Below are 24,146 nucleotides of genomic sequence, written 5' to 3'. Positions count from 1 at the left end.
TGGCTGAGGGGGATGAGACGCGCCACTGAGACCCGCAAATTCGCTGGGAGAACAGCCCCACGGGACCGACAGAGGATGCTGCCTGTTCCGAGACGGGGACAGACAGACAGGGGTACAGTCTTCTATAAGAAGAAGGCGACACATTAGTGGCAGACCCGGCAGGGCGTGAACTAGGCAGCGCTGGATTCGGAGCCCCAAGAGGGCTGAGATAGCCTCACTCACACTCGGACGGTAAAGCGGGGACTTACGGTTACTTCCCGGGCTGAGGGTTAGGGCCGGGTGGACCCCGCAGCTCCGCAGTTCTGCCGCCGCCGTGGCCGCCTCTGCCTCTCGCGCCGAGCAGGTGACCTCAGGTGCCCTCCCCGCCCCACCCACCCAGGCGGGCGCCCCCTCCGCGCCGGCCCAGGTGCACCCGCCGGGCAGAGGCTGCTGGGGCTGAGAGTGCGCACTAGAGGCCCGCGAGGGACGCTGCGTGAGACCGAGGCGCCCGCGACGAGACTCAGACCGGGCGGGCGCCCCCCATCCCTCTCTGGCCGCCTCGCCGCCTCACTCAAGGGAGGGCTAGAGGGGGCGGTGGCTTTTGCCTCCGCCTCGCGGTCAAGTCCGCCTCATGCTCCAGCCTAGCGCGCGCGCACGCAGCCCCGGCGGCCCTCCTCCCCTCCCCCGCCGCCGGCTCAGCCGCTGGCGTGCCGGCCGCTGCCACCCGTGTCCTCGAGCCGCCGCCACCAGCCCCAGACAGCCCGCAGCCCCAGCGGGAAGCAGCAGGAACGGCAGCAGCTTGTCCGTCGACCCGGAAGCTCTTCCGCGGCCAACCGCGACGCTGCAAAGGGTGCAACCCCGGAAGTGGTTTCCTCGCCCCGGTAGCGGCGGGATGGAAAGCAAGGGCCTCTGAGGACCCGGCAACGCCTAATTTCGGGAGTGATAATCATGCTGAGGAGCGAGGAGAGGGGAGGACAGTAAAGAACTAGTCGGCCAAAGTTTCTCCGAGCCCAGGGACTCTGGCGCGTTTTGGGAAGCGCGGCTGAACACGCCAGGCGGCTTCTGGTGGCCACCAAGGGTTTTCCTGCCACAGGAAGTTAGGCCTGGCCGCTGGGAAACGGAGGAATGAGAAAGCGGTGACGGCACCCCGCCCCGCAGGTGACTGTCCCACCCAGGGAGCTGAATGTAGCGGCCCGGGAGGCGCTCGGCCGCCCTCACGGGTGAGACGAGGAGGAGCGAGCCACACTCCAGCGAGAGAAAACAGAGGTGGGAGGCTGAACTATCTCCACATCTGGTTTCTCCAGGCAAGGCATTCATTTCTTACATGTAGTGACAAAGAAGCCAAAGCCACTTTTGGGGTGGCGGCTCTTTGAGCTAAGAGGCGTGCACGGCCTTTCCAGGTAGTGGATGTTGATGGGTGGTGGCAGAGGAAAAACCTGGGCAGAGAGGTGTTGTGGGTTTTGTTTTGTTTTGTTTTGTTTTGTCGTTTCAGGGAGAGCGATTCACAACTTGTTATTCCAGCTCGCCTGTCTACACTTCTTTCCATCTTTTGAGGCATTTGGCTCTTTGCTTTTTATTCTTTTTTTTTTTTTTTTTTTTTAATCTTCAAAAGAAATCTTTGATGCAGCTGGCCTGACCGAGGAAATCACTCCCATTCCCTTCTCACTCTTTTGGAGAGCTTGTGTGCCTTCACAGTTTCTGTTTGCAAATGCTTCGTTCTCTCTGCATCTACTGCTTTGAAGGCCTCATCTTATGGGGGGAAATGCCAAAAATTGAAGTACGTTTTCGTAACAGTATAAAAACAATTCATTCTAGGATCTTTTTGCCCTTAGCCCCAAGCTACTGTATTATTAGTTGGTTCCCTTAGAATTGGGTTGCAGAACTACAGCAGCAGCTGATATATAGCATATTTAGATATATTCAGTTTGAAATCATGCTCTCCCAAATAACCTTAAATAACTTTGGTGTTCGCCGTAGGATTTCATTTGGTTCCCAATGCCAGCATTACTTAGTTTCTTCTCTCTTAGCCAAATTCAGTGTAATTGTCTTCCGAAGCAATTTGCAGATTATTAAATATCTAAAATTACAGAACAGAACGTCACTTAACAGAAAGAAAGCCTTTGAAAATTATCGGTGACACTTGTTGACCCTGATAAGTGATGATTAGTAGAATTGGTTGAGGGACAGGGAGAAAAGCAAGCTGACTTAGAAGTAGCACTGATGGCTATTTTCTATTGTACTTTATTAATACTTCCTCTCTTTGTAGCAAAAGGATGAGATTTTTATGGCCAACAAATAAATTCCTCTAGAGGAATTCTTCCTGACATTTAGTCACCATCTCTTCTCTTTAATGTTATAATGCTTTGAAATAGTGACTTGTTCCTGGAGAATGCAGAAGGATCAAGTAACTTAGCTACTCCACCTCAGCTTTTTTTTCTGTAAAACGGAGATAATAATATTATCTGCCTCCATCAGAGTTAGGGGGAAAATGAATTAATATATGTAAAGTACTTAATATAGTGTCTAGTATGTAATAAGCATTGTAGGTGTTAGCTATTCCGATTATTTTACAAACATTAAATTCTATATACAGAAAACAAAAGCAATACAAATTTAAGGACTACTTGATAAAATCACTTTGGTTGGCGGGAATAAAAAATATTTGATAAAAAAATATGATTTTCAACTATGTGGACAGAAAGGTTTTGTGGGTTTGGCTTGGTTTCATTATTTAAAGCTGGCACGGATTTAAATGATTAAGAAACATTGCTTAAGGATGGAAGAAGGTGGATCATTTTCTGTCTCAGGAACGTTTTACAGGGATCTAAGATAATGTCCCATTTTTTTGGTTTTTATTTATGAACATACACTTTCTGATCATTGCTGATAATTAGCATATACTTTGCAAACTGGTAAATCCTCTTATCAACTTTGACTTCTGCTTATTACGTTTACAATGCCCATATTCATTTACCAAATCTTCTCTTTTTCTCTGGTGGAAAAGGTTTTAGTTTGTTCTTAAGTACTCAATATAGCAAATGATTTTATTAAAGATATTATTTATGTTTTGTTAAACAGGATTGTCTGCTATAGCAAAAAAATGCTAACAAACCTGCCCCATGGGGACAAAATGGCATTTGTATCCCCCACCCCCTTCCCCAGTCATAGTGACAACCAGAAATGCCCCTACATATTTTCAGTGATCCCAGGTAGGAAACCAACTCCAGTTGTGAAGCATTTCTGCATATTTGTAAGGCCTCATTGCTTGGAACAGTATCATTTATGCCTAAGCATTTTTCAGAATAAAATGAGCCATAACAAAACGCCACCTATTTCCTATTGTTACACTTGAACCTTTATCTAAAACACAGTCTAAACATATTGCTAACTCTAGTCATACCTTTCTCCATAATTTTTTTTTTAACCTGTTGGCCAGCATAGGAATTAATTGCTTTAAATTGTGTTTAGAAGACTAAAGATTACTTGATTTCTCTTTTAGGTGTTTAATAGAAAGAAAGGTTTGTGTAATTGTGCTATATATGTCATACAGTATATTCACAATACAATGCCTTTTTTTAAAAAAAAAAACAAGGGAGACAGTGCTTGAAATACAAATGCTTGTTGGGAAATTCCTCAATGGTTACTTAAAATTAGTCTGAGGAAAAAATGTGTGGGGTGTGTGTGTGTGTGTGTGTGTTTGTTTGTAAAACATACATTGTGAAAAAAATGTTGGAGTTATCTAGGGAATTGATAATGGAAGTGAAAAATATTCATAAGTCATCATCAGAGAGATTTTATCCATTGATCAAATGTTTTTGACTCTGTAATAGGCATCTTCAAAGAAAATTATAAGGTATACTTTAACTTATCCAAATGTCAAATATCAAAGTTCTTTCTAAAGATTTTGGAAAGAATGTAATGGCAGCTACCTATTTCCAGGTTCCAAACTATTAACAATAAGACATTTACTTGTGTCGTTTATGGAAAGTAAGTGTGTGGTATTCTGAATTATTATTGCAGGTAATTACTTGCTTAGTATTTACAAGATACGTTATAACCACATCACCTTTTTTCAGGTCCAAAAGTTAGATTCTTATGCAGGCTAGACATATAAAAAGTATGTATCTCCATTAAAATATTTTTACTTTTCACAGAAAAGGAAAAAAGGACCATAAGGAAATCTTAAAATTATGAGCTAAGGTTTTGAATAGATACAGTCATCTCTGGCTTGCCTTTTTGGTAGTATATATATTTTAAGATAGAAAAATAAGCATGTTATTTTTAAAATTGTTTTTCAAAGTGATTATGTTGATTATATGTCTTTTAATATTCCAGAGGATTTCTGTGTTTGTTTTGTAAAGCAATGGGAAATCCAGAAAACTTCGAAGATGCTTATGTTGCTGTTATTCGTCCAAAGAATACTGCCAGTCTCAATTCTCGGGAATACCGAGCTAAGTCATATGAAGTAAGAACAATTTACTAACATTTGATTTGCTACCATTGGATGTCATTTTTCGTTATCATTGTCATTTACGTAAAGTCTTATCATGTCTTCTAAATTCTTGTTGACAACCTAGATCTTGAAAAGGTAGAATTGATGCTCCTAGGTCTCTGCCCATCATTGTCTTTTTGTGTGTTGCATGCCTTTTTCTGTTGATTGATAGGATATAAATTATTAGATATTAAAAGGTAGTCATTTGAGTTTTCCTTATAATGTACAGATTTAGTTTTTAGTACACTTTATTAAATGGCTCTCAAAATTTTTTTTTTAAATTGCAAAAATCGGTTTATTCCAAATTCCTGCGGAAATATTGTTCTTGGTTATTTCCCCAAAGAAATCTTTTTTTACAGTTCATTTTAAAATATCTCTCTACCTTTAATTAAAGTTTTAGGCAATTAAGTTACTTCTCTCTAGTCCTGAATTGTATTATATATATTAGGAAACGAGATTGAAGCAAAAAAAAAACCCTGGAATGGGATCCCTGGGTGGCGCAGCGGTTTGGCGCTTGCCTTTGGCCCAGGGCGCGATCCTGGAGACCCGGGATCGAATCCCACGTCAGGCTCCCGGTGCATGGAGCCTGCTTCTCCCTCTGCCTGTATCTCTGCCTCTCTCTCTCTCTGTGTGACTATCATAAATAAATAAAAAATTAAAAAAAAAAAACAAACCCTGGAAAACCCTAAAACAGAATTATCTTTTCTATGCAACAGATTCCAAGCATCATAGAATACTTCTGATGTAACCTATGTCCAACTAATTTCTCTAGCATGTTGCTTAAAATTGCTTTTGTAAGATTAGTTATCTGAAACCTATTAAAGGATATTGCAGAGGTTGTCAGGAGGCTGCTGTTTCAGCAGTGCTCTGGTTTACTAGTTCTCAATCCTGGCTACACTGTGCATCATCTGGGGAACTTTAAAACTTCTAGTACCAGGACCCTGTTCCCTAGACATTAATAGGTCTGAGATGAAGCTAGGCACTGCTATTGTTTTAAAAGCTTCCCAGGATATTCTGAGGCTGGGGTTAAGGAAGATTGCTGGCTTATTATATTCTAGGGCAAGTAAATTTTATTTTAAACTTTCTCTCTTTAAATTTTTCTCATCTAAGATTTTGTTACATGAAGTTCCTATTGAAGGACAGAAAAAAAAGAGAAAGAAAGTTTTGTTGGAAACTAAACTTCAAGGCAACAGTGAAATAACACAAGGCATATTGGATTATGTAGTAGAAACCACCAAACCAATTTCTCCTGCAAACCAGGGTATTAGAGGTAGGAAACTTTTTCTTCTTCTTTTTTTAATACAGTTTGCTTTAAATGCTTGTGGAAAAAGATATTTTTAAAAATATATTATGATCAGTTTCTTTTGGGTTGCCTGGCTGGCTCAGTCTTCAGAGTGTGTAACTTTTAATCTTGGAGTCATAAGGTCAAGTCCCATTTTGGGAGTAAAGGTTACTTAAAAATAAAAACCTTAAAAAAAAAAAAAAAAAGATCAATTCCTTTTTATGTCCCTTTCCATTTAAAAAAAACATCAGGGGTGCCTGGGTGGCTCAGTTGGTTAAGCATCCACCTCTTGGTTTTCAGCTCACGTCATGATCTCGGGGTTGTGCAGTAGAACCACCTCCGGCTCTGCTCTTAGCGAGAAGTCTACTTGAGATTCTCTGCCTTTCCTCTCACCAACCAATGGATATTCGTGCTCTCTCTCTCAAATAAATAAAAAAATAAAATATTTTTTAAAAAACTTTTTTTAAGGTGTAGGAAAGCCCTTCAAGAAATAACTTGATTATGGAGCATCTGGGGGGCTCAGTCAGTGTGTGTCTTCCACTTAGGTCATGATCCAAGGTCCTGGGATCAAGCCCCACCTTGGGCTCCCTCTGCTCAGCTGGGAGCCTTCTTCTTTCTCTCCCTCTGTCCCTCCACCCTACCCTGCTCATGCTTTCTCTCTCAAATAAATAAAATCTTTAAAAAAAAAGGACTATAATTTTTTTTTACATTGAAAAATATTTAAATAAGCTGCAGTGTTAATGATTTGTTCAGTAGAGATAGGAAACCAAGGAGTGGCTTGAAAACTAAGAGAAAATACAAATAATTTTTGCTAGAAGTATAGTTCTCTAGTTAAGTATCTTTGAACTACTATTTTTACTTCTTCAGGACAGAGGAAACTAAAAACCTTGCTCCTTAACTAAGTGAAAATTAAAAGATTCATGGATTAGAGTCCTATAAATTGCCAGGTAGCAGAGGGTTCTTCCTATTTGGGCACAGGAAGAAAACCCTTTTTGAATTGAATTATTGAAATATTAACCTTTGAAAGGTTGAGGTCCCATTTAAAATATTAGATAGTATATAGCCTAGGAAACCTTAAAAATTAATGATAATTTTCTCAGGCTGTAGCCTCACAAGAAATAGATAGTTAAAAGTTAGAGAAATTATAAATTATGTTCAAGATTCAGGCATTATTATTAAGAATCTAAAGCTATTTTCAGCCAAAAAGCTGTTGAAAACAGTTGATGAAATAAAGCAAACCTCTCTCTGCCTACTTTTTGGTTTTTTAATGCTTATTCAGTGTTTTTTCTGTTAATTTTTCTAGAGATTGTCTAATTCATCTGTTTCAGTAAAGAAACTGTTTTTGTTGCAGAGACAGGGCTGAGTCCAGTGATTCGAGTTATTATTTTGCGTATTTGTTCCACAGAATAGCTGAACTGTAAGTCTCTGATTCATAATTTTGGAGGTCATTTACTGTATGTTACCCTTCCAATAGGTAACCTCCCCAATGGGGCTCTAAGCATTATAACTCAAGATTATAATAAGTTACTGCATAAATTTACAGGTCTTTGATACACATTCTGAGTTCCACAAAGAATCTCCATTCCCTCATTATCAGATTGATTTTTTAATAAAAAGATCTAAAAATTGATCTTAGCTAAAAAGGGGACTATCTTTGGGGGTGATCCAAGAATGTAAAAGGCTCTTTTTGGATGTCACAAATTTGTCAATCATTTCTACCTCAGTCTTAGACTTCTCTGATAAATTTTCATCTAGACTTGTTTTACTATTGCTAAATTGTTACAATCAGAATATATCCTGAGATTAAATTCCTTTTTTTTTAAAGATTTATTTTTATTTATTTATTCATGATAGACAGAGAGAGAGAGAGAGAGAGAGAGAGAGAGGCAGAGGGAGAAGCAGGCCCCATGCTGGGAACCCGACGTGAGGACTCGATCCCGGGACTCTAGGATCGCGCCCTGGGCCAAAGGCAGGCGCTAAACCTCTGAGCCATCCAGGGATCCCCCTTGAGATTAAATTCCTGAGACATGTACCCAAATAACATATTTGAGCTAAGACAGAGGAATCATAATTTTTTGTGAGTTAGCCAAATTCTACCATTGATCTACCACTTGATCTATTTCACCCTGAAGGGGGATTAAAATGGTATCAGTGTTAACAAAGATGTCCTCAAGCCCAGAGAAATCTCTTAGAAGATTTTCCTGAAGCCTTTAATAAGAGAAACTAAAATGGGTAAGTGTAACTAGTTCTATTAATGAGGCATACCACATCCTAACTATCCTATTTATTGAGTTTTCCTAATGTATGAGATATTTTTATAGATTAATAGGATTCTTTATATAAGCATTGCGTGAAAAGCACAAATGAACAAATGACTTTATAACACAAATAAATTTATGCCTTACCTTTTTGTGCAGTGCTGTCCAGTTTATAAAGCAATACCGCACTTATTTTTCTTAAAGCACTACCATATTTACTTATTAATGAAATTCTTAAATTCGTCCTGTGAGTTGGTATATGATCATTTTCACAACTGTGAATGGAAATGCACATATATGTTGTTACCTGCAACATATACCTGTTAAAATCATATACCTGTTAGTGGAGGAGTTAGCACTAGAACCCTCATTTCCCAGCTTGTAGTCAGTGCTTTTATTTTTTCCCCACAACATATCTCATTACGTTTATAATTTGCAAAGTAGGCAATTAAATAATGGATCAGAACTGAGTTTAGGGATGCAGCAAGGCAGGAAAGATTAAGTGGGACAAGACCTCAGTCTCGACAAAAGAAATTGCCTCTGAAATGAGATGTTATTCTGTATCTAACACTCATATTTTGTACAAATGTCCATTTTGTAAAGTAATTGGGGGCTATAACAATAATGGGCCATAATGATCACAAATATTGACTCCATTATTTCGTGGATAAATGAAGCTGCTTGAACTCATACTATCTACCTGTCCATAGAAGACATCCAGCCAGGCTTTCCTACTTGGGTCAGGAACAAGGTTCTAGATTTTGAGGAGGAAGATAAGAAGCGTTGACAAAAATCATGACAAAGGTGTCTAGATGAGAGATTTTAAAGTGCAGGACTTGTAGGTTTTTATTTGTAGCCCCCTTGCGGCCAAATCAGGAAAAACAGACTAAGAATGGAGGTTACAATTCACAACAGTAGTTATAGCCCAGATTTTAATAAAAACAAATTGAGGATGGAGGTTGAATGTTAAATGAAGAGCTACTAAACTTTAAGACTTTGCAACTTATAGGGCATCTCGGTGGCTCAGTCGGTTGAGCATCCAGCTCTTATGATCTCAGGATTTTGGGATTGAGCCCTGAGTCAGGCTCCATGCTCAGAGAAAAGCCCTCTGCTCCTTCCCCTATTCTCTCTCTCTCAAAAATAAATGAAATAATGGGCTGCCTGTGTGGTTCAGTTGGTTAAGTGCCTGCCTTCAGCTCAGGTCATGATCCCAGGGTCCTGCTCAGTGGGGGTCTGCCTCTCCCTCTCCCTCTGCCCCTTCCCCCCACTCCCTGCTTGTGTGCTCTCTCTCAAAAAAAATTTACAAATAAAATAAATCTTTTTTTAAAAAAAGATTTTACAACTTGCATATACCACCCTCCTTAGCCACCAGAGACTATAGTAATATTCTTACCATCTACGTCCCAGCTTAGTGAGGAAATATATGTCCCTTGACTCTGCAGGATGTCTTGCTGTTCAGCTGCTCTATCAATAATCTTTAGCTGGACAGTTTTCCTTGCTGTGCAAAGAAAGCTGCTCTTCTAGTGAGTCAGGACCCAGACCATAAATTTACTGGTTCATTGTCCGCAGAGTGATTTGCATTATTATCAGAATGAACATTTTTACTAGGGTGTATAATAAAATTGGTATTTAAATATTTTAACTCCTGTTAATGCTGCCTTTAAAATTTTTTTTTTAGTTCTCAAAAACAAAAATGAAAAAAGGACAAACTAAAAAACAGTCTCTTAACTGCAGAGAACAAACCAGTGGTTACCAGAGGGAAGGTGGGTCAGGGCATGAATGAAATAGGTGTAGGGGATTAAGAGGATACTTATCTTGCTGAGCACTGAGTAATATATGGAATTGTTGAATTGCTATATTGTGTACCTGAAACTAACACAACGCTATATGTTAATTGCACTGGAATTAAAATAAATTTTTTTCTAATTCTTGAGATAATTTTTAAAATTTAAAAGTCCATTTTTTTTATCTTTACTGATTTTTAAAAATGGTTAGGAAAACGAGTGGTACTAATGAAGAAATTTCCTCTGGATGGGGAGAAGATGGGCAGAGAAGCAGCATTATTTATTGTTCCATCAGTTGTCAAAGGTAAAAGTCTAAGTTTTATCCTATGAATCTTTATATACTTTAGATGCTAAGTTAAAGTCTACTGAGGAATTTAGTAATTAGCATTTATAGTTACTACTATAATACTGTTTTAAAATACCTATTTTTTAGTAGTTACAATGAGGAAATCTATTAGTTAAAAAAAGATATTTTGATTGTAAAGTAATATTCAGCCTTTTGGACTAAACAGTAATGTTTTTGTTTCTGGGTTTGAGAGTAAATAAAGAAGTGAGGAGGAAAGCCATAATTGAAATTAAAAATTTTTATAAAAGGGATTTTTCAAAGGATATGATTAGAAATAGATATTTCAGTATTTTGGAACATTAACAGACTATGATCAGGACCTATTTAGTATTTGGCACTAGAAGGTGTTAATAGTTCTAAAATACTCTGCCTAACAGCATTGGTAGTATACAAAGAATTTATATCTAAGGTAAAAATTGAATTTGAGCCTTTGACATCCTGGAATAATCGAAAAATACTAAATTTCAGTGCAGACCTTGCAGCCTACTAATTTTGTACCTTTGGGCAAATCACCTCTTTAAGCTCCAGCTCTATTTGTATCTGCTCCTACTAAGTTCATTGTGCTGGAAGAATTCAGTGACGTATTAGATGTGAAAAACACTTTGGGGCAGCCCCGGTGGCTCAGCGGTTTAGTGCTGCCTTCAGCCTAGGGCATGATCCTGGAGACCTGGGATCAAGTCCCATGTCAGGCTCCCTGCATGGAGCCTGTTTCTCCCTCTGCCTGTGTCTCTGCCTCTCTCTCTCTCTCTGTGTCTCTCATGAATGAATAAATAAATAAAATTTATAAAAAAAAAAAACACACTTTGGAAACTTTAGTGTACTAGCTTCCTAGGGCAGTAATAATACTGATAATAAATTAATGACCCAGTGTGGATATACCATTAGCTTGTTGCTCACACAGTACTTCTATGTATTTCATTAGCCAGCTCTAATATTCTACATATATTTTTTTCCAGCCATACTTACACTAAAAAGTACAGTATTTTAAATGTTGTTGGAAACCTGATTAATCAGTTTTACAACATTGTTGAGGAAGGGAAAGGGGAAACAATTTCTGCCTTCCTTCAAGAATATAGGTCTTCTAATTCCAAATGGATAAGGGCACAGAACTGGTCATCAATTTAATCAAGGTCTTCTACATCCAAATCTAAAATAATTCATGTTACACTTAACTACTTTGTAAAATATACTATATAATTTTAAGTGAAAAACATGCAATTTTAAACCTTTTATATAATGGCATTATTCATTTTCTTTTTCAGATAATACTAAATATACATATACTCCAGGATGCCCAATTTTTTACTGCTTACAAGATATTATGCGAGTCTGTAGTGAATCCAGCACTCACTTTGCTACACTTACAGCAAGGATGTTAATAGCCTTGGATAAGTAAGAAATGCCACTAAAAATATTTTTTTAATAAATCAAATACAGGTTCATAGTAGAAATTAGCTCCGACAGAACAGAAGAAAATAATAAAATTAATAATACGTATATGCTACGCAGTGTTAAGTTTTTGAAGTACAATATGAAAATGAAAAGTCCCAAAGACAAGATTGTCCTGGTTTGCTTGCAAAGCTCTTTTTTTTTTTTTTTTTTTTCAAAAATGACAAAGACTGCCCTGGATTAAAAATTAAGATTCCTTGTTATAAAACTACATTTAGTATTTTGTTTTTGTTTTTGTTTTTCAAATTGCATTACAACTGCCTTTATTTCCCCTACTACTTTGTACTAGTTCCCTTATTTCCATACTTTATTTACTGCGGTAATTCAGTAGAACTAATTATGTCTTTTAAAATAGTTAAATAAGTGAGTGATTAAGTTCTCTTTCTGTTTTCCCCAATGCTGGGTCAAATGGCTTAAGTTGTTCTGATAGATTTAGTATTGAGTTACTCTTAGCAGTGAACAAATTGTTTAATCTATCATACCTTTGTCCTTCTGTAACTACAGAGCTAATGTCACCTCCATCTCAGTGGTTCAAATTTTAAAAGTACTTCATGGTACTTTTGAAGGGGGGTTATTGTTATTATGGTATATGCATTTTTGAAAATAATTTGCTGTCTATTAACAAAACTTCTATTAATAGTAAATGAAGGACTTAACGAACACTAGTTAAAAATTTAAAAATCTGAATGTAATATTAGAATGTATCACATATCAGAGTTGGATACTCTACTTTTTTCATCTTCATTTTTGAACAAATACTTCTGTGACCTCTTCTTTCTACTTTGCCAGGTGGTTAGATGAACGTCATGCACAATCTCACTTTATTCCAGCTTTATTCCGACCTTCTCCTCTTGAGCGGATAAAAACTAATGTCATAAACCCTGCATATGCTACTGAATCAGGTCAGACAGAGAACTCACTACATATGGGCTACAGTGCACTAGAAATAAAGAGTAAAATGTTAGCCCTAGAGAAAGCAGATACTTGTATTTACAACCCTTTGTTTGGATCAGATCTTCAATATACAAACCGGGTAAGAGTTGAATGAATTTTGGCTCTGATTTCAAAAGACATCTTATCTCCAATATAATTTTTTTCTAAAATAAACGTACCCATTACTAATTATAAACATTAAGATGACATTTATAGTAGTTGTATTTATATCTATTAACGTCAAGAGTAACGCTCTTAAGGGGTTCTTGTTTTTTCTATTTTTCCTTTTTAGGTAGATAAAGTGGTAATAAATCCATACTTTGGTCTCGGAGCTCCAGACTACTCAAAAATCCAAATTCCCAAACAGGAGAAATGGCAGAGAAGCATGAGCAGTGTCACAGAAGACAAGTACTGTTTTGGTTTTACTTCACATTGCTTTTTTAAAACTTACATTATAATGTTAAAATATTGTTTAAAATGATAATATGCAACTAGTATGCAATGTAATCATTGCATAAAAGATTTAGTTTGCAGCTGCTAAGTGATATATGGCTTTCATAGACATGTTTGTTTTGAAACAATTTGTATTTCAACAGTACTTTTTTAAAAAAAATTTATCTGTTTTTAATGATTAGGGAACGACAGTGGGTAGATGACTTTCCTCTCCATCGAAGTGCCTGTGAAGGAGATTCAGAATTACTAAACCGTCTTCTCAATGAAAGATTTTCAGTCAACCAATTAGATAGTGACCACTGGGCGCCTATTCATTATGCATGCTGGTAAATGGATTACTTTTTTTTCTTAGAAGAAATGAATTCTTAGTTACAAATGTTAGTGCCTCTTTTCAGAGCTATCGTCATTCCAGCCACTTTTTCTCTACCACATTTTGCCTTATGAACTTTCTATTTAAATCTTTGATTAGTGTATATATGTACTACTGTTTAGAATATATGCCCCATGGGAAAGGTATCATTGGTATTTTAGACATTACTAGGTCATCCTGTGTCTATGTCATTATACAGTGTCATTATACAGCACTAGGTCCCTTATTTACCCTTGTAATTTCTGTTGTTCTGTATTGGAGTCATGTTAAGTTTGTTTAACCCTTACTATAAAATTTACATGAGGTAGAAAAGTATCCATTTAGTTCTTTGGGAAGCTGTGGCATCAAAAAACTCCCAGAATCCTTCATTAAATCAATGCCATTTCTTTGTTATTACCGTTTAAGATGAGAAGGATTGGCTCATAAATAAGATTGGGGTTAGCTGTTGCCCTAGTAGCTTTTGCTCTCCTACTCTTCCCACATGATAGCAACTCTTCCCCTCAGCTAAGTTCTTACACTTTTGTTCAAAGCAGTTATTATTAGCTATGGTTTATCCTTTGGAAAGGATGTAGTGAAGTTATTTACCATTATTTCTTATGGGAAAATTGCTTTTGACTTATTGTTTAAAGTGAATTTCCTTGGCTAGTTTAAGAAGTGCCGATATTATTCCCTGCTTGTTAAATGTCCACTACTTCTTAGTTGAGCAACATTTAGCAAGATACTTCACTTTTATGTATCTCAGTTTATTTATTCCTATGTAAAGGCATTACTTAGATCATTGCTAGAGTTCTTTCCAGCTCAAAATTCTTTTGATTTCACTGATTCCAAAATTTGTGATCCTGTAGCTAAATATAGTTGCTTTTAATACATGTCTCTTCTCCCTTAAAAATATGCCGTTTCCTTAAAAATAGGCTCCTTCATTCTGTAAATGTGTTCTTGTTTTCCCATTACATGAAATTTTCTACTCATATTTGGAGTTACCCTAAATCTTTTTTTTTTTTTAATTTTTTTTCATTATTATTTATTTATGATAGTCACAGAGAGAGAGAGAGAGGCAGAGACACAGGCAGAGGTAGAAGCAGGCTCCATGCACCGGGAGCTCGACGTGGATTCGATCCTGGGTCTCCAGGATCGCGCCCTGGGCCAAAGGCAGGCGCCAAACCGCTGCGCCACCCAGGGATCCCTACCCTAAATCTTTTTAAACTGAATTGATAGTTGTTTCTTCAGATTACTAGTAAATATTGGTAGCAACAGGAGTACTGAAAGAAATCACATACCTTACCTGGAGCTAAACAAAAAGTACACCGTGAATTGGGAAAGACGGAGGCAGAGAATTTTAGTTTAGGAATCCCAAATTTGTATTTGGTTAATATTGTCCTTTCTTTTGTGCCATGGGTTTTCTTTTCTAATAAAATAATGGTAATATTTATTTTTTTAAGAATGGTAGTATTTTTAAGCACAAGTACATAAAAACAGAAGTATAGATAATATTTAATGTTCTTTTAAATGTACTCAGGTTTCAGTCCTAATAACTTCTATTTCCTAAAAGTATGACCTTTGGCAAGTTACCTAATATCCCTAAGAACCCGTGTTTTATCTACAAGATGGACTTTTAATAGTAGTACATTTCTTAAAATTAAAGGAGAAAATGCAAATAAATGCTTTGAGGGTACGTAGCACATAATAAGCACTCAATAAATGTTGGCTGTTTCTTATTAAAATACTGTAAAAATTTAAAGATTTTGATGTCTAAATCTGAACTTAATTAATCCATAGTATTTTTTTTGATTTTATTTATTTGAGAAAGAGATATATAGCAAGAAAGTACAGGACAGAGAGGCAGAGAGAAAAGCAGGCCAGCTTAGTAGGGAGGCTGACTTGGGGCTTGATCCCAGAACCCCTAGATCATGATCTGAGCCAAAGGCAGATGGATGCTTAACCAACTGAACCACTCAGGTACCCCAATCCATAGTATTTTTAATTGGAAAATCTTATTACTACAGTATACCAAGGAAAAGAGTTTTTTTGACAATATTAATTTTGTCAGTTGGAAATAACTAAGTTTAATGTACCAGAGTAATACGGGTCACCTTGCAAATACTTTTAATCAGATGGATCATTTGATTAATGTGAATTTGAATGAAGACTGATTTAACCATTTAATAAGTTACTTTTTCTTGGAAATGTATTTTTATTCACTAATTGGTATAAGGATCAAGGAGGGGAATATTAGGCCATCTTATTAAGAGATTTGGAAACTATAAACTTAAACAAGATGTTTTACCCCTCTTGGTCTGTTTTCTTATCTTTAAAGTGAGAGTTTTTATTCGGTTGGTGGTTCTCAGACTTTTTGGTATCAGGACTGCCTTTTCACTCTTAAAAGTAACAGGATCCCAAAGAATTTTATGCAAATTATACCTAATATCATTTAGCATATTAGAAGTTATACCCCCAAAATATTTTAAGTATTAATTCACTTTAAAAAATAAACATATTAAAAAAAAATAAATAAAAATAAAAAATAAAAAATAAACATATTAATATAAATAAAAATCTTATGAAAAATACCATATTTTTCAAAATAAAAATTAATGAGAATAGCGTTATTTTACATTCTTGCAGATCTCTTTATTTTCTAGATTAATAGAAAATAGCTGAGAAAATAGAAAAACTCTCATATTTGATTCTGTCTTTAATTTGTTGCAATATTATATATCACATGGCTTCTAGAAAACCCCACACTGTACACTTACAGTCAAAAAAATTAAAGGATAAGTAACATCTCAATATTATTATGAAAGTATGTTTGATCTAGAGTAAACCCTGAAAAGATTTCAGGGATTCTCAAGGCTTCCCAGATCACTCTTTGAGGACTACCCCTAAGATTTCCCCAAGATTTAAAGATTCTACAAGATTTAAATCTTCTCCAAGATTTAAAATTCTCATATTGGTGGCCACATACCTGAAAACTCTTCTTAACTAAAATCACCATTTTCCGAAACTATTTAAGTTGGCTTTCTCCCCATATGGGTAACTTATCAGCCACTCAGTAAATGTTTCACTGACATCACATATTCTCTGACCTTTCTCGAATCAGTGTCTTCTCTCTCTGATCCTACTTTTAGGCTTCACATTATTGCTAGAGAATGTTTTAGCTGTGATGATTTGACTCCCTTTAGATTGTACCATCTTAACTGTAGCTTAGCTGTCTATCCTCTTTGTCTCATTCATCCTGTCAGCCTTTTTTAGTTCTCCCCTATGAGCTGTTCAGAACCTTTCTATTCTTAAGCACTTAAACTCCCACTACTTCCTTTCTCTACTCTCATCAGATAAGTTTTATCCCCTATTTTCAAAGAAAATTGAAGCTATTGGAAATGTCCTTCTTCTCTGTCATTTTTATTCTCATCTCCTGTATCATGGGGTATACAAGTAAAAACCCTTATTTACCATAAATTCACTCTCTGTACTTTCTTTTCTCTTCCTCTTGAAAAGAACATTAATTTGACTCTGCTGCCTTTTCTGGCCACTATCCTGTTTCTTTCCTTCCTTTCACAGCCCGACTTTAAAGGTGAGTGGGCCACACTCACTGTTGTCTCTTTTTCACTCTTCATGAACCTTCTTAAACTTTTCTGAGTTTTTAATCTCTTTCCCCGCTCTACAGCATTAATACTGTTGACCACCCCTTCATTCTAAGAACAAATTGGAGTTAAAGGGGCATAATGGAGCTGTAATGAAGGTCAGTATGAATGCAAGATGTTATTGTTACCTTATCATTATTATTGAAATACTGGCTTCCATTCTGTGACCTAAGCATGTGTTATAGTATGGAAACTGCTATATTAAGATTCAGAAACCTGGATTCTAACACTGGTTAGTAACTATGGGATCTTCAGCAACTTGCCTTGTTCAGGCTTCATTTTTCTTAACTGTGTAATAAAAATACTTCTGCATGCCTTACAGGTTGTTATTATATGAAATAATTATATAAGAAATTACCTTGAAGCATACAGAATGTACATTTGTATTTTTTTTATTACTTTCTTGAATTGCTTAGAAGTATCTTTTCCTATCCTGAAAGATTGTTCAAGATGCATTTCATTGTTCTAAGATACTCATTTTTCTCTAAATTCTCTTAGCTTTAACAGTAATTCTTTTTAGGTAGATGAATTTGCTTATTCTCACATATCCCAAGCCTTTGCCTTCCTCCTGATTACTAAGCCTGCATTTTCAAATGCCTGCTGAACAGTTTTGTTACTCTCTTTTTGTCTATAAGGCAGATTAGCAAATGCAGAGACAGTGTACCTACCCTCAAGGAGTTTCCAGGGCATTAAAGAAGAGATATATATAAGTAAGGGTGAAAGTAGATAAAATAAGTCCCATGAAAGAAGCAAAAATAAAATGCTACCTGTAGTGGAACTATAGAAGAGGTAGATTTTAAACTCTTTCAGAGAAATAATAGAATTTAACCTAAACAAAATGAGGTGTGGGGGAAAGGACATCTCAGAAATAGCAAAGAACGTGAGCAAGAAGTCATATGAATAAAAAAGAGTAGCCTACTAGTGGCAGGTTCAGGGTATCAGAAGGGTGTGTAGAGGGGAAGAAAGGAAAGTTGAGGGCAAATTAGATCTCTTCTAAAGATGTGTTATTTTGCCCTCAAATATACCATATCTGAAAGCAAATATCCTTTGCCCTCTCCCACCCATTTGTTTACAAACAATGAATTCTTTTCCCACCATAAGATTGCAGTTTGCGGACTCTTATGTCGCTGGTTCTGACCAAACAGTGCACTCAGCTCTGTCTGACACATGCTTTGTACTCTTTTGGCTCTTTTCCCTCTACCTAAAATATTTTTACCTCTTTTCAACATCTCTCTGGTTCCTTCCTACTTAAAATCTAGTTCAAATTGTTCTATCAAAACATTTCAGGGAGTCTTAAAGTCCTGTCGTTTTTGACATTTTTTAAAAAGCATTAGTAATTTGACAAATATATAGTGCCTATGATGTTGATTGTTATCCTAAACTGTTACTTAAATTTTACAGCATAATGTAACTTATCTTGTGTTTTACCTTTCTTACTACATTGTAAGCCTTTATTATAGCAGAGACCATGTATCTTCTACATCTTTGTGTCTCCCAACACTGACTTACATAGCAGCTACATATTGAATTCTATCTTTGGGCCTGTTTTGCAGATCACATCACGCCAAAGTGAAAAGCATTATGAAGTTTCTGATTCTGAACCTATTTTTGACTAAAAATTTTATCTTCCTAATTTATAATTTTTGTACCTTGCGTGGGATTGTTCTTTGTCATTTGCTCTGTCTTGTATTTGAGATTATATTTTCTCTCAGTTGATCAAAAACAGAAACAGTTAAATTGAACCAGAAGAATTCATAAGAAATTCCTAGGCACTGAAAATATTTGTGTCAATGCCTTACTTAAAAAAAAAAAGTCTTAGATTTCTTTGGGATGTCATCAAAAATTTGAATTTTTAAAACATTTCAGATGACTTTTTTGGGTAAGTTTCATCTTTTTTTTTTTTTTAATAGGTATGGAAAAGTTGAGGCCACTCGCATTTTGTTAGAGAAAGGAAAGTGCAATCCAAACCTTTTAAATGGACAGCTTAGTTCTCCTCTGCATTTTGCTGCTGGAGGAGGACATGCTGAAATAGTACAGATTCTCCTAAACCATCCAGAAATTGACAGAGTAAGTTATTTTCCAGGGTTGTTTTCTTTTTTTTTAATGTTCAAGCAATAAATAACAAGTAATGACACTAAAATGTTCAATTGTATACTTGAGAAGTCAAACTAAAAAATAAGTTTTACCTTCTACATAGTTAAGTAATATTTATGTATAAACTTTGCTTTTGTGCTTGTTTTTATTATGATAAAATATATCTCACATAAAATTTGCCATTTTAACTATTTTTAGATGTACAGTTCAATGACATTAATTGCATTCACATTGTTGTGTAATCATCACCATCATCCATCTCTTGCATATACATAAAATTTAACCTTTTTGTATTGTTGTATTTCCCCAAAAAATAACTTTACAAAGGAAAAAGATTTTCTACCCATTTTTTCCAGAATTCGTATTAATAAGTATTTGTAAAGGGCAAAATAATTGCTTTAATCAAAACGTTTATTGGATTTTATGATCAGAACTTTTTATTTTTTATTTTCATTTATTTATTTATTTTTTTGATCAGAACTTTTTTAAAAAAAAACAGTAATCACATTGATTGGTGCTTTGAGTCTTTCATCCTTACCAATTTATGTTTAAGTATAGTATATGCTAAGAGTGGTTAATATTTAATACTTGACAAAAATCCATTTTTTATGAAACTTTGACATTTTTACTTATAATACCATATATTTGTAATGACTTTTTTCTTTGTATTTTTCTTTTTTCCAACATTTCTAGCACATAACAGACCAACAGGGAAGATCCCCTCTAAATATTTGTGAAGAAAACAAACAAAATAACTGGGAAGAAGCTGCAAAGCTGTTGAAGGAAGCCATTAACAAACCAGTAAGAATTACCTTCAGAAACCAAGCCAAGCCAACTACTTAAATTGATAAGTAATTTGAGTATCTGTAGCAAGAGGAATGGATGGATGATTTCTTTACTGCTTTTAGAAAACCTCATGTTTATTCTAACATTCAGACCTTTATTCTTGCAAAACAAATATTGCATAATCAATCTTTAAAACACTTCAAGTTAACTTAATTTCTAGTATAATCTAGTATAATCTCAGTACTTAATACTGTCTGAAATAATCAGCAGTAACACTAAGATAGAGAAGAATTAACAATTAGAAAGACCTCAGTTTGCCTAAAAGTTATAGTGAGAATAAAACTGTCATCAATTTAAAAACTGTGTGAAAACTTACAAACCAGATAAAAGGATTTATAACCAGTCAGATAAACTATTAAAGCTTGATATCAACAGATATAATCTCTGAGCCTTTCCAGACATTTCCATCAGATAGGTAATAAGTATTTATGGAGTATCTCTGTGAATTTAACACCTTGAGTGAAAGTGACAAGTGATAAAGAATAATATATGAACTCTGCCTTTAAGGAATATGAACACATTCACCATCACTCAACAGATTTTGTCAAATACTATTCCATGAGCACAAGACAAAGTCAAAGAAATAGATAAACAGTACAGGCACCCTTATATTATACTTCATTACAATTTATTTTCTAATTGTAAAGAACACATTATTATTCCTAGTATAATTTTTATATTCTAAATGAATAAGATAAGAGGAATTAGTTACTTTTATCCAAAATGAACTGACCTGGTAGTTGCCTGGGGGCTTCTCATAGAAAAAATGTATTGAGAACATATTCAGTTCCTTCCAATAACAATAAAAATGTATTGAGAATATTGAGAAACCATAATGAGATGTGGTTTCTCAATATATTGAGAATACATTTTTATTGTTAATACAATATATTGAGATACATACTTCTCAATATATTGAGAATACATTCACACCAGACAGAATGGCTGGTTTCAAAAAGATAAGAAATAACAAGTGCTGGAGAAAATGGAACCCTTGTATACGATTGGTGGGAATGTAAATTGGTGCAACCACTATGGAGGTTTCCCCCAAAATTAAAAGTAGAGATACCATACAATCCAGTAATTTTAGTACTGGGTATTTACAAAGAAAATGAAAACACTAATTTGAAAAGGTACATGTAATTGCTTCTCAGCCTTTTGGCTAAGATCAAGTGTGAAAAAGATACATGTATTTCTATGTTTATGGCAACATTATTTATAGTAGCCAAGATACAGAGACAACCTAAGTGTACATCAGATCAATGGATAAAGAAGTGGTATTCATATATACAATGGAATATTACTCAACCATAAAAAAGAATGAAATCTTGTCATTTGCAACAACAGGATGAAATAAGTCAGACAGAAAGACAAATGCCATATGATTTCACTTATATGTGGAAGCTAAAAACCAAACAAAAAAACAGACTCCTGAATACAGAGAACAAAATAGTGTTTGCTAGAGGGGATGTGGGTGAGGGCTGGACAAAATAGGTGACAGGGATTTTTTTTTTAATGTATTGAGAATATTAGTACTCTGACATTTTCTGAACAGTAGGAAAGCAACTGGCTCAAGGTCCATTGTTCCATAACCGTCTTCCATCACAGCTTCCTCTTAGGAATTATTGCTAGTATGCATTTGTAGAGTATAATTTGTGGCCCACTAGACTTGCAAGATACTTGACTAACATCAGATTCAATAACCAAGACTCTGTCTCCCATATGATACCTACTAGGTACATCAATAGCTTTAAAACATCTCCCAGAAGAATCTGAAGTTGGATATATTTTAAGAGCCATTTGCCTTAGCTTCTCAACTTATTTGACTATGAAACATTCAGAGGAAAACATATTGGAAAATATAAATAGTGGAAATAAAATTTTTTTAAGCTGTGCCAACAGATACTTGAAGCAGTTTTCTGTTATTTTTCATATTTGAAATCTATTATAAAACATATGAAATTGAAATTGAGGCATTTTGTGAGGCTGGTATATACAACTTTATCTAACTAGGTTGCATAATTTATTATCATTCTTTGTCCTAGTATGAAAAAGTTCGAATATACAGAATGGATGGATCATATCGTTCTGTTGAACTGAAGCATGGAAATAATACCACAGTGCAGCAGATAATGGAAGGAATGCGTCTCTCTCAAGAAACACAGCAATATTTCACTATTTGGATCTGTTCAGAAAATCTCAGTAAGAAAGTTGTTACTCTGTTGTATAAACATCTATTCCTTTTTGAGAGTGGATTGGTAAATTTAAGTATAGCATCAGTTTCTTACTGACTTTCAAATTTTGAAATGATACAATGATCCTCTTTTTTATATAAATTACTGGTGTTTCAACTGCTGAAACAGGTAAGCTTCTGGGACTCCTTATCCCCCACTTCATTCAAAGCATTTTAAAACTTTTCTTCTCTGAAAAAAAAAAAAAAAAAAAAAAACTTTTCTTCTCTGGCAATGGAAATTGATATTGAATGCCATTAAATGTAGTGCTCATCCAACTTGCCTTTATTGTCAGTGCTCATTTCACCTGAAATAATGCAAATGTTTTTTCTTTATATTAGTTTTCCATCAAATCTTTTTATTTAAAATCAACCTGATGCCACTATAGATTTATCTTTCAACCAAAGTATTGCAAATACATAAAGGAATTAATTGAGGTTACACAATTGGTTATTTAATGTTTAATTATATTTTAAAACACTAGATTCTATTGATTATAAAATAAAGTCTATAATGGAATTAAAGATCTTATATACATTTGATATGTTTTCCTTGTTTTAGGAATTCTTAAAATTCTTATATTCTCTTAACCTAAAATTGGGTAGTGATATTATTAGTTATAAAGTCAGGGTTGATTTAAATTTAGACATTTAATTTGTGTGTATATTAGCACTAAAGTAGAGACTGTTTAATATAAATTTCTGTGTGTTGATATAATTTATTTTTACATTATTATTTATAAAAGGAAAGATGTTTTTCAGGCCTTCAGCTCAAGCCTTATCATAAACCCCTGCAACATGTTCGTGACTGGCCAGAAATACTTGCTGAATTGACTAATTTGGATCCCCAAAGGGAAACACCACAGCTTTTCCTACGAAGAGATGTGAGACTTCCTTTGGAAGTTGAAAAAAAGGTTTGCTTGGAGATCTTATTTATAGTCATGTAAATGAATCTTTTGAGTTCCTGTGGTAGGCATTAGAAACAAATTTTGCTCTTCCTGTATGAGGAAGTTTTACTTCTGTTTCTCTATTTAATCCTCACATCCCTGGGGTAAGTGGTAGCTTGAATTAGTCTACTTACAAAGCCCCTAGTTGGTTTTTTTATTTCCACCTCCATTGTCTTAGAAACAAAAGAAATAGAGAATCTATCCTAAAGAGAATTAGCAACCATATGGGAGACAGATTATACAAAAAAAAAAAAAAGAAAATTTTTTTTTAGAACAGTTTGAAAGTACACTATCAAAGATAAATTTAATAAAGGGCTAACCAGTGTGTAAATAACAAAGGAGCAAAGAGCTAGTTTGGTGTGGGAGGAGAAAAGAAAATACATTCTGAGTAGAGAAGATTATATTTGCAAAGAGAACATAAAAAGCTATTCTTGGGGCACCTGAGTGGTTCAGTCTGTTAAGTTTCTGCCTTTGGCTCAGGTCATGATCCCAGGGTTCTGGGATCGAGCTCCACATCAGTTCCCTGCTCAGAAGGTGTCTACTTCTCCCTCTGCCTCTCTTCCTCCCTGCTCCCTCTCAAGTAAATAAAATGTTGTTTAAAAAAGCTATCTTCAATAGTTTGTTAGTAGCTATTCCCAAATCAAGTGGAGAATTACAGAGAGTAACAAATGAGAATACAGTTTACATTTGATAAAAAGATTCGTTCCAGACAAGTACATTTGGATTTGAATTACTGTAAATTTTATAGGAGAGGTGGGATAATGCTGTGTGAAGGATGAATGGATAAACAAAGAAATTTAAGGTAGATATTACAAATTAAATTAAGGTGAGAATCTATAAATATAGTAATAGCTTTAAAATTGAAAAAAAAAAAAAGTTCCAAGGTCTTATAACTTTGATGAAGAAAAAATATAGAATGCATTTCCTGATTCGTATCCAAGGGAATATTAAATAGACAAGGTTAAGCAAATTTTAGTATACAAAAATTTTGTTGACTGTGTACAAACTTGGTAAATGTTTTATACATGATCACTCATATCGTCCC

General features: G+C 35.3%; 2 protein-coding genes across 7 annotated transcripts in view; one reads left to right on the top strand and one right to left on the bottom strand.

Annotated features, from left to right (window-relative positions):
* The window catches only part of ANKIB1 (ankyrin repeat and IBR domain containing 1), a 141,715-nt gene extending 140,971 nt beyond the window's left edge, over positions 1–744 (bottom strand). Inside the window, exon 1 of one of the 2 annotated variants that reach the window (XM_041728312.1) lies at positions 249–744. The gene's annotated coding sequence lies outside the window, so the exon portion shown is untranslated. The remainder of the gene's footprint in view (positions 1–248) is intronic. The other variant, XM_041728310.1, reaches the window with a different exon arrangement.
* Positions 745–863: 119 nt separating this feature from the next.
* KRIT1 (KRIT1 ankyrin repeat containing) overlaps positions 864–24,146 on the top strand; it is a 36,386-nt gene continuing 13,103 nt past the window's right edge. Inside the window, exons 1-13 of one of the 5 annotated variants that reach the window (XM_041728315.1) lie at positions 864–1,245; positions 1,592–1,756; positions 4,315–4,444; positions 5,582–5,741; positions 10,007–10,099; positions 11,404–11,533; positions 12,380–12,623; positions 12,816–12,931; positions 13,159–13,302; positions 18,895–19,051; positions 19,772–19,879; positions 21,970–22,126; positions 22,917–23,068. In XM_041728315.1, coding sequence (XP_041584249.1) covers positions 4,343–4,444; positions 5,582–5,741; positions 10,007–10,099; positions 11,404–11,533; positions 12,380–12,623; positions 12,816–12,931; positions 13,159–13,302; positions 18,895–19,051; positions 19,772–19,879; positions 21,970–22,126; positions 22,917–23,068 — 1,563 coding nt within the window. In that variant the 5' untranslated portion in view covers positions 864–1,245; positions 1,592–1,756; positions 4,315–4,342. Of the gene's footprint in view, positions 1,284–1,591; positions 1,757–4,314; positions 4,445–5,581; positions 5,742–10,006; positions 10,100–11,403; positions 11,534–12,379; positions 12,624–12,815; positions 12,932–13,158; positions 13,303–18,894; positions 19,052–19,771; positions 19,880–21,969; positions 22,127–22,916; positions 23,069–24,146 lie in introns of all 5 variants that reach the window. The other 4 variants (XM_041728316.1, XM_041728317.1, XM_041728314.1 and 1 more) reach the window with 4 other exon arrangements.

The sequence above is a fragment of the Vulpes lagopus genome, chromosome 13, assembly GCF_018345385.1.
Source record: "Vulpes lagopus strain Blue_001 chromosome 13, ASM1834538v1, whole genome shotgun sequence".
Classification (NCBI taxonomy): Eukaryota; Metazoa; Chordata; class Mammalia; order Carnivora; family Canidae; genus Vulpes; species Vulpes lagopus.
The sequence above is the reverse complement of the archived record's forward strand: the minus strand, read 5'-3'. Positions and strand labels throughout refer to the sequence as shown.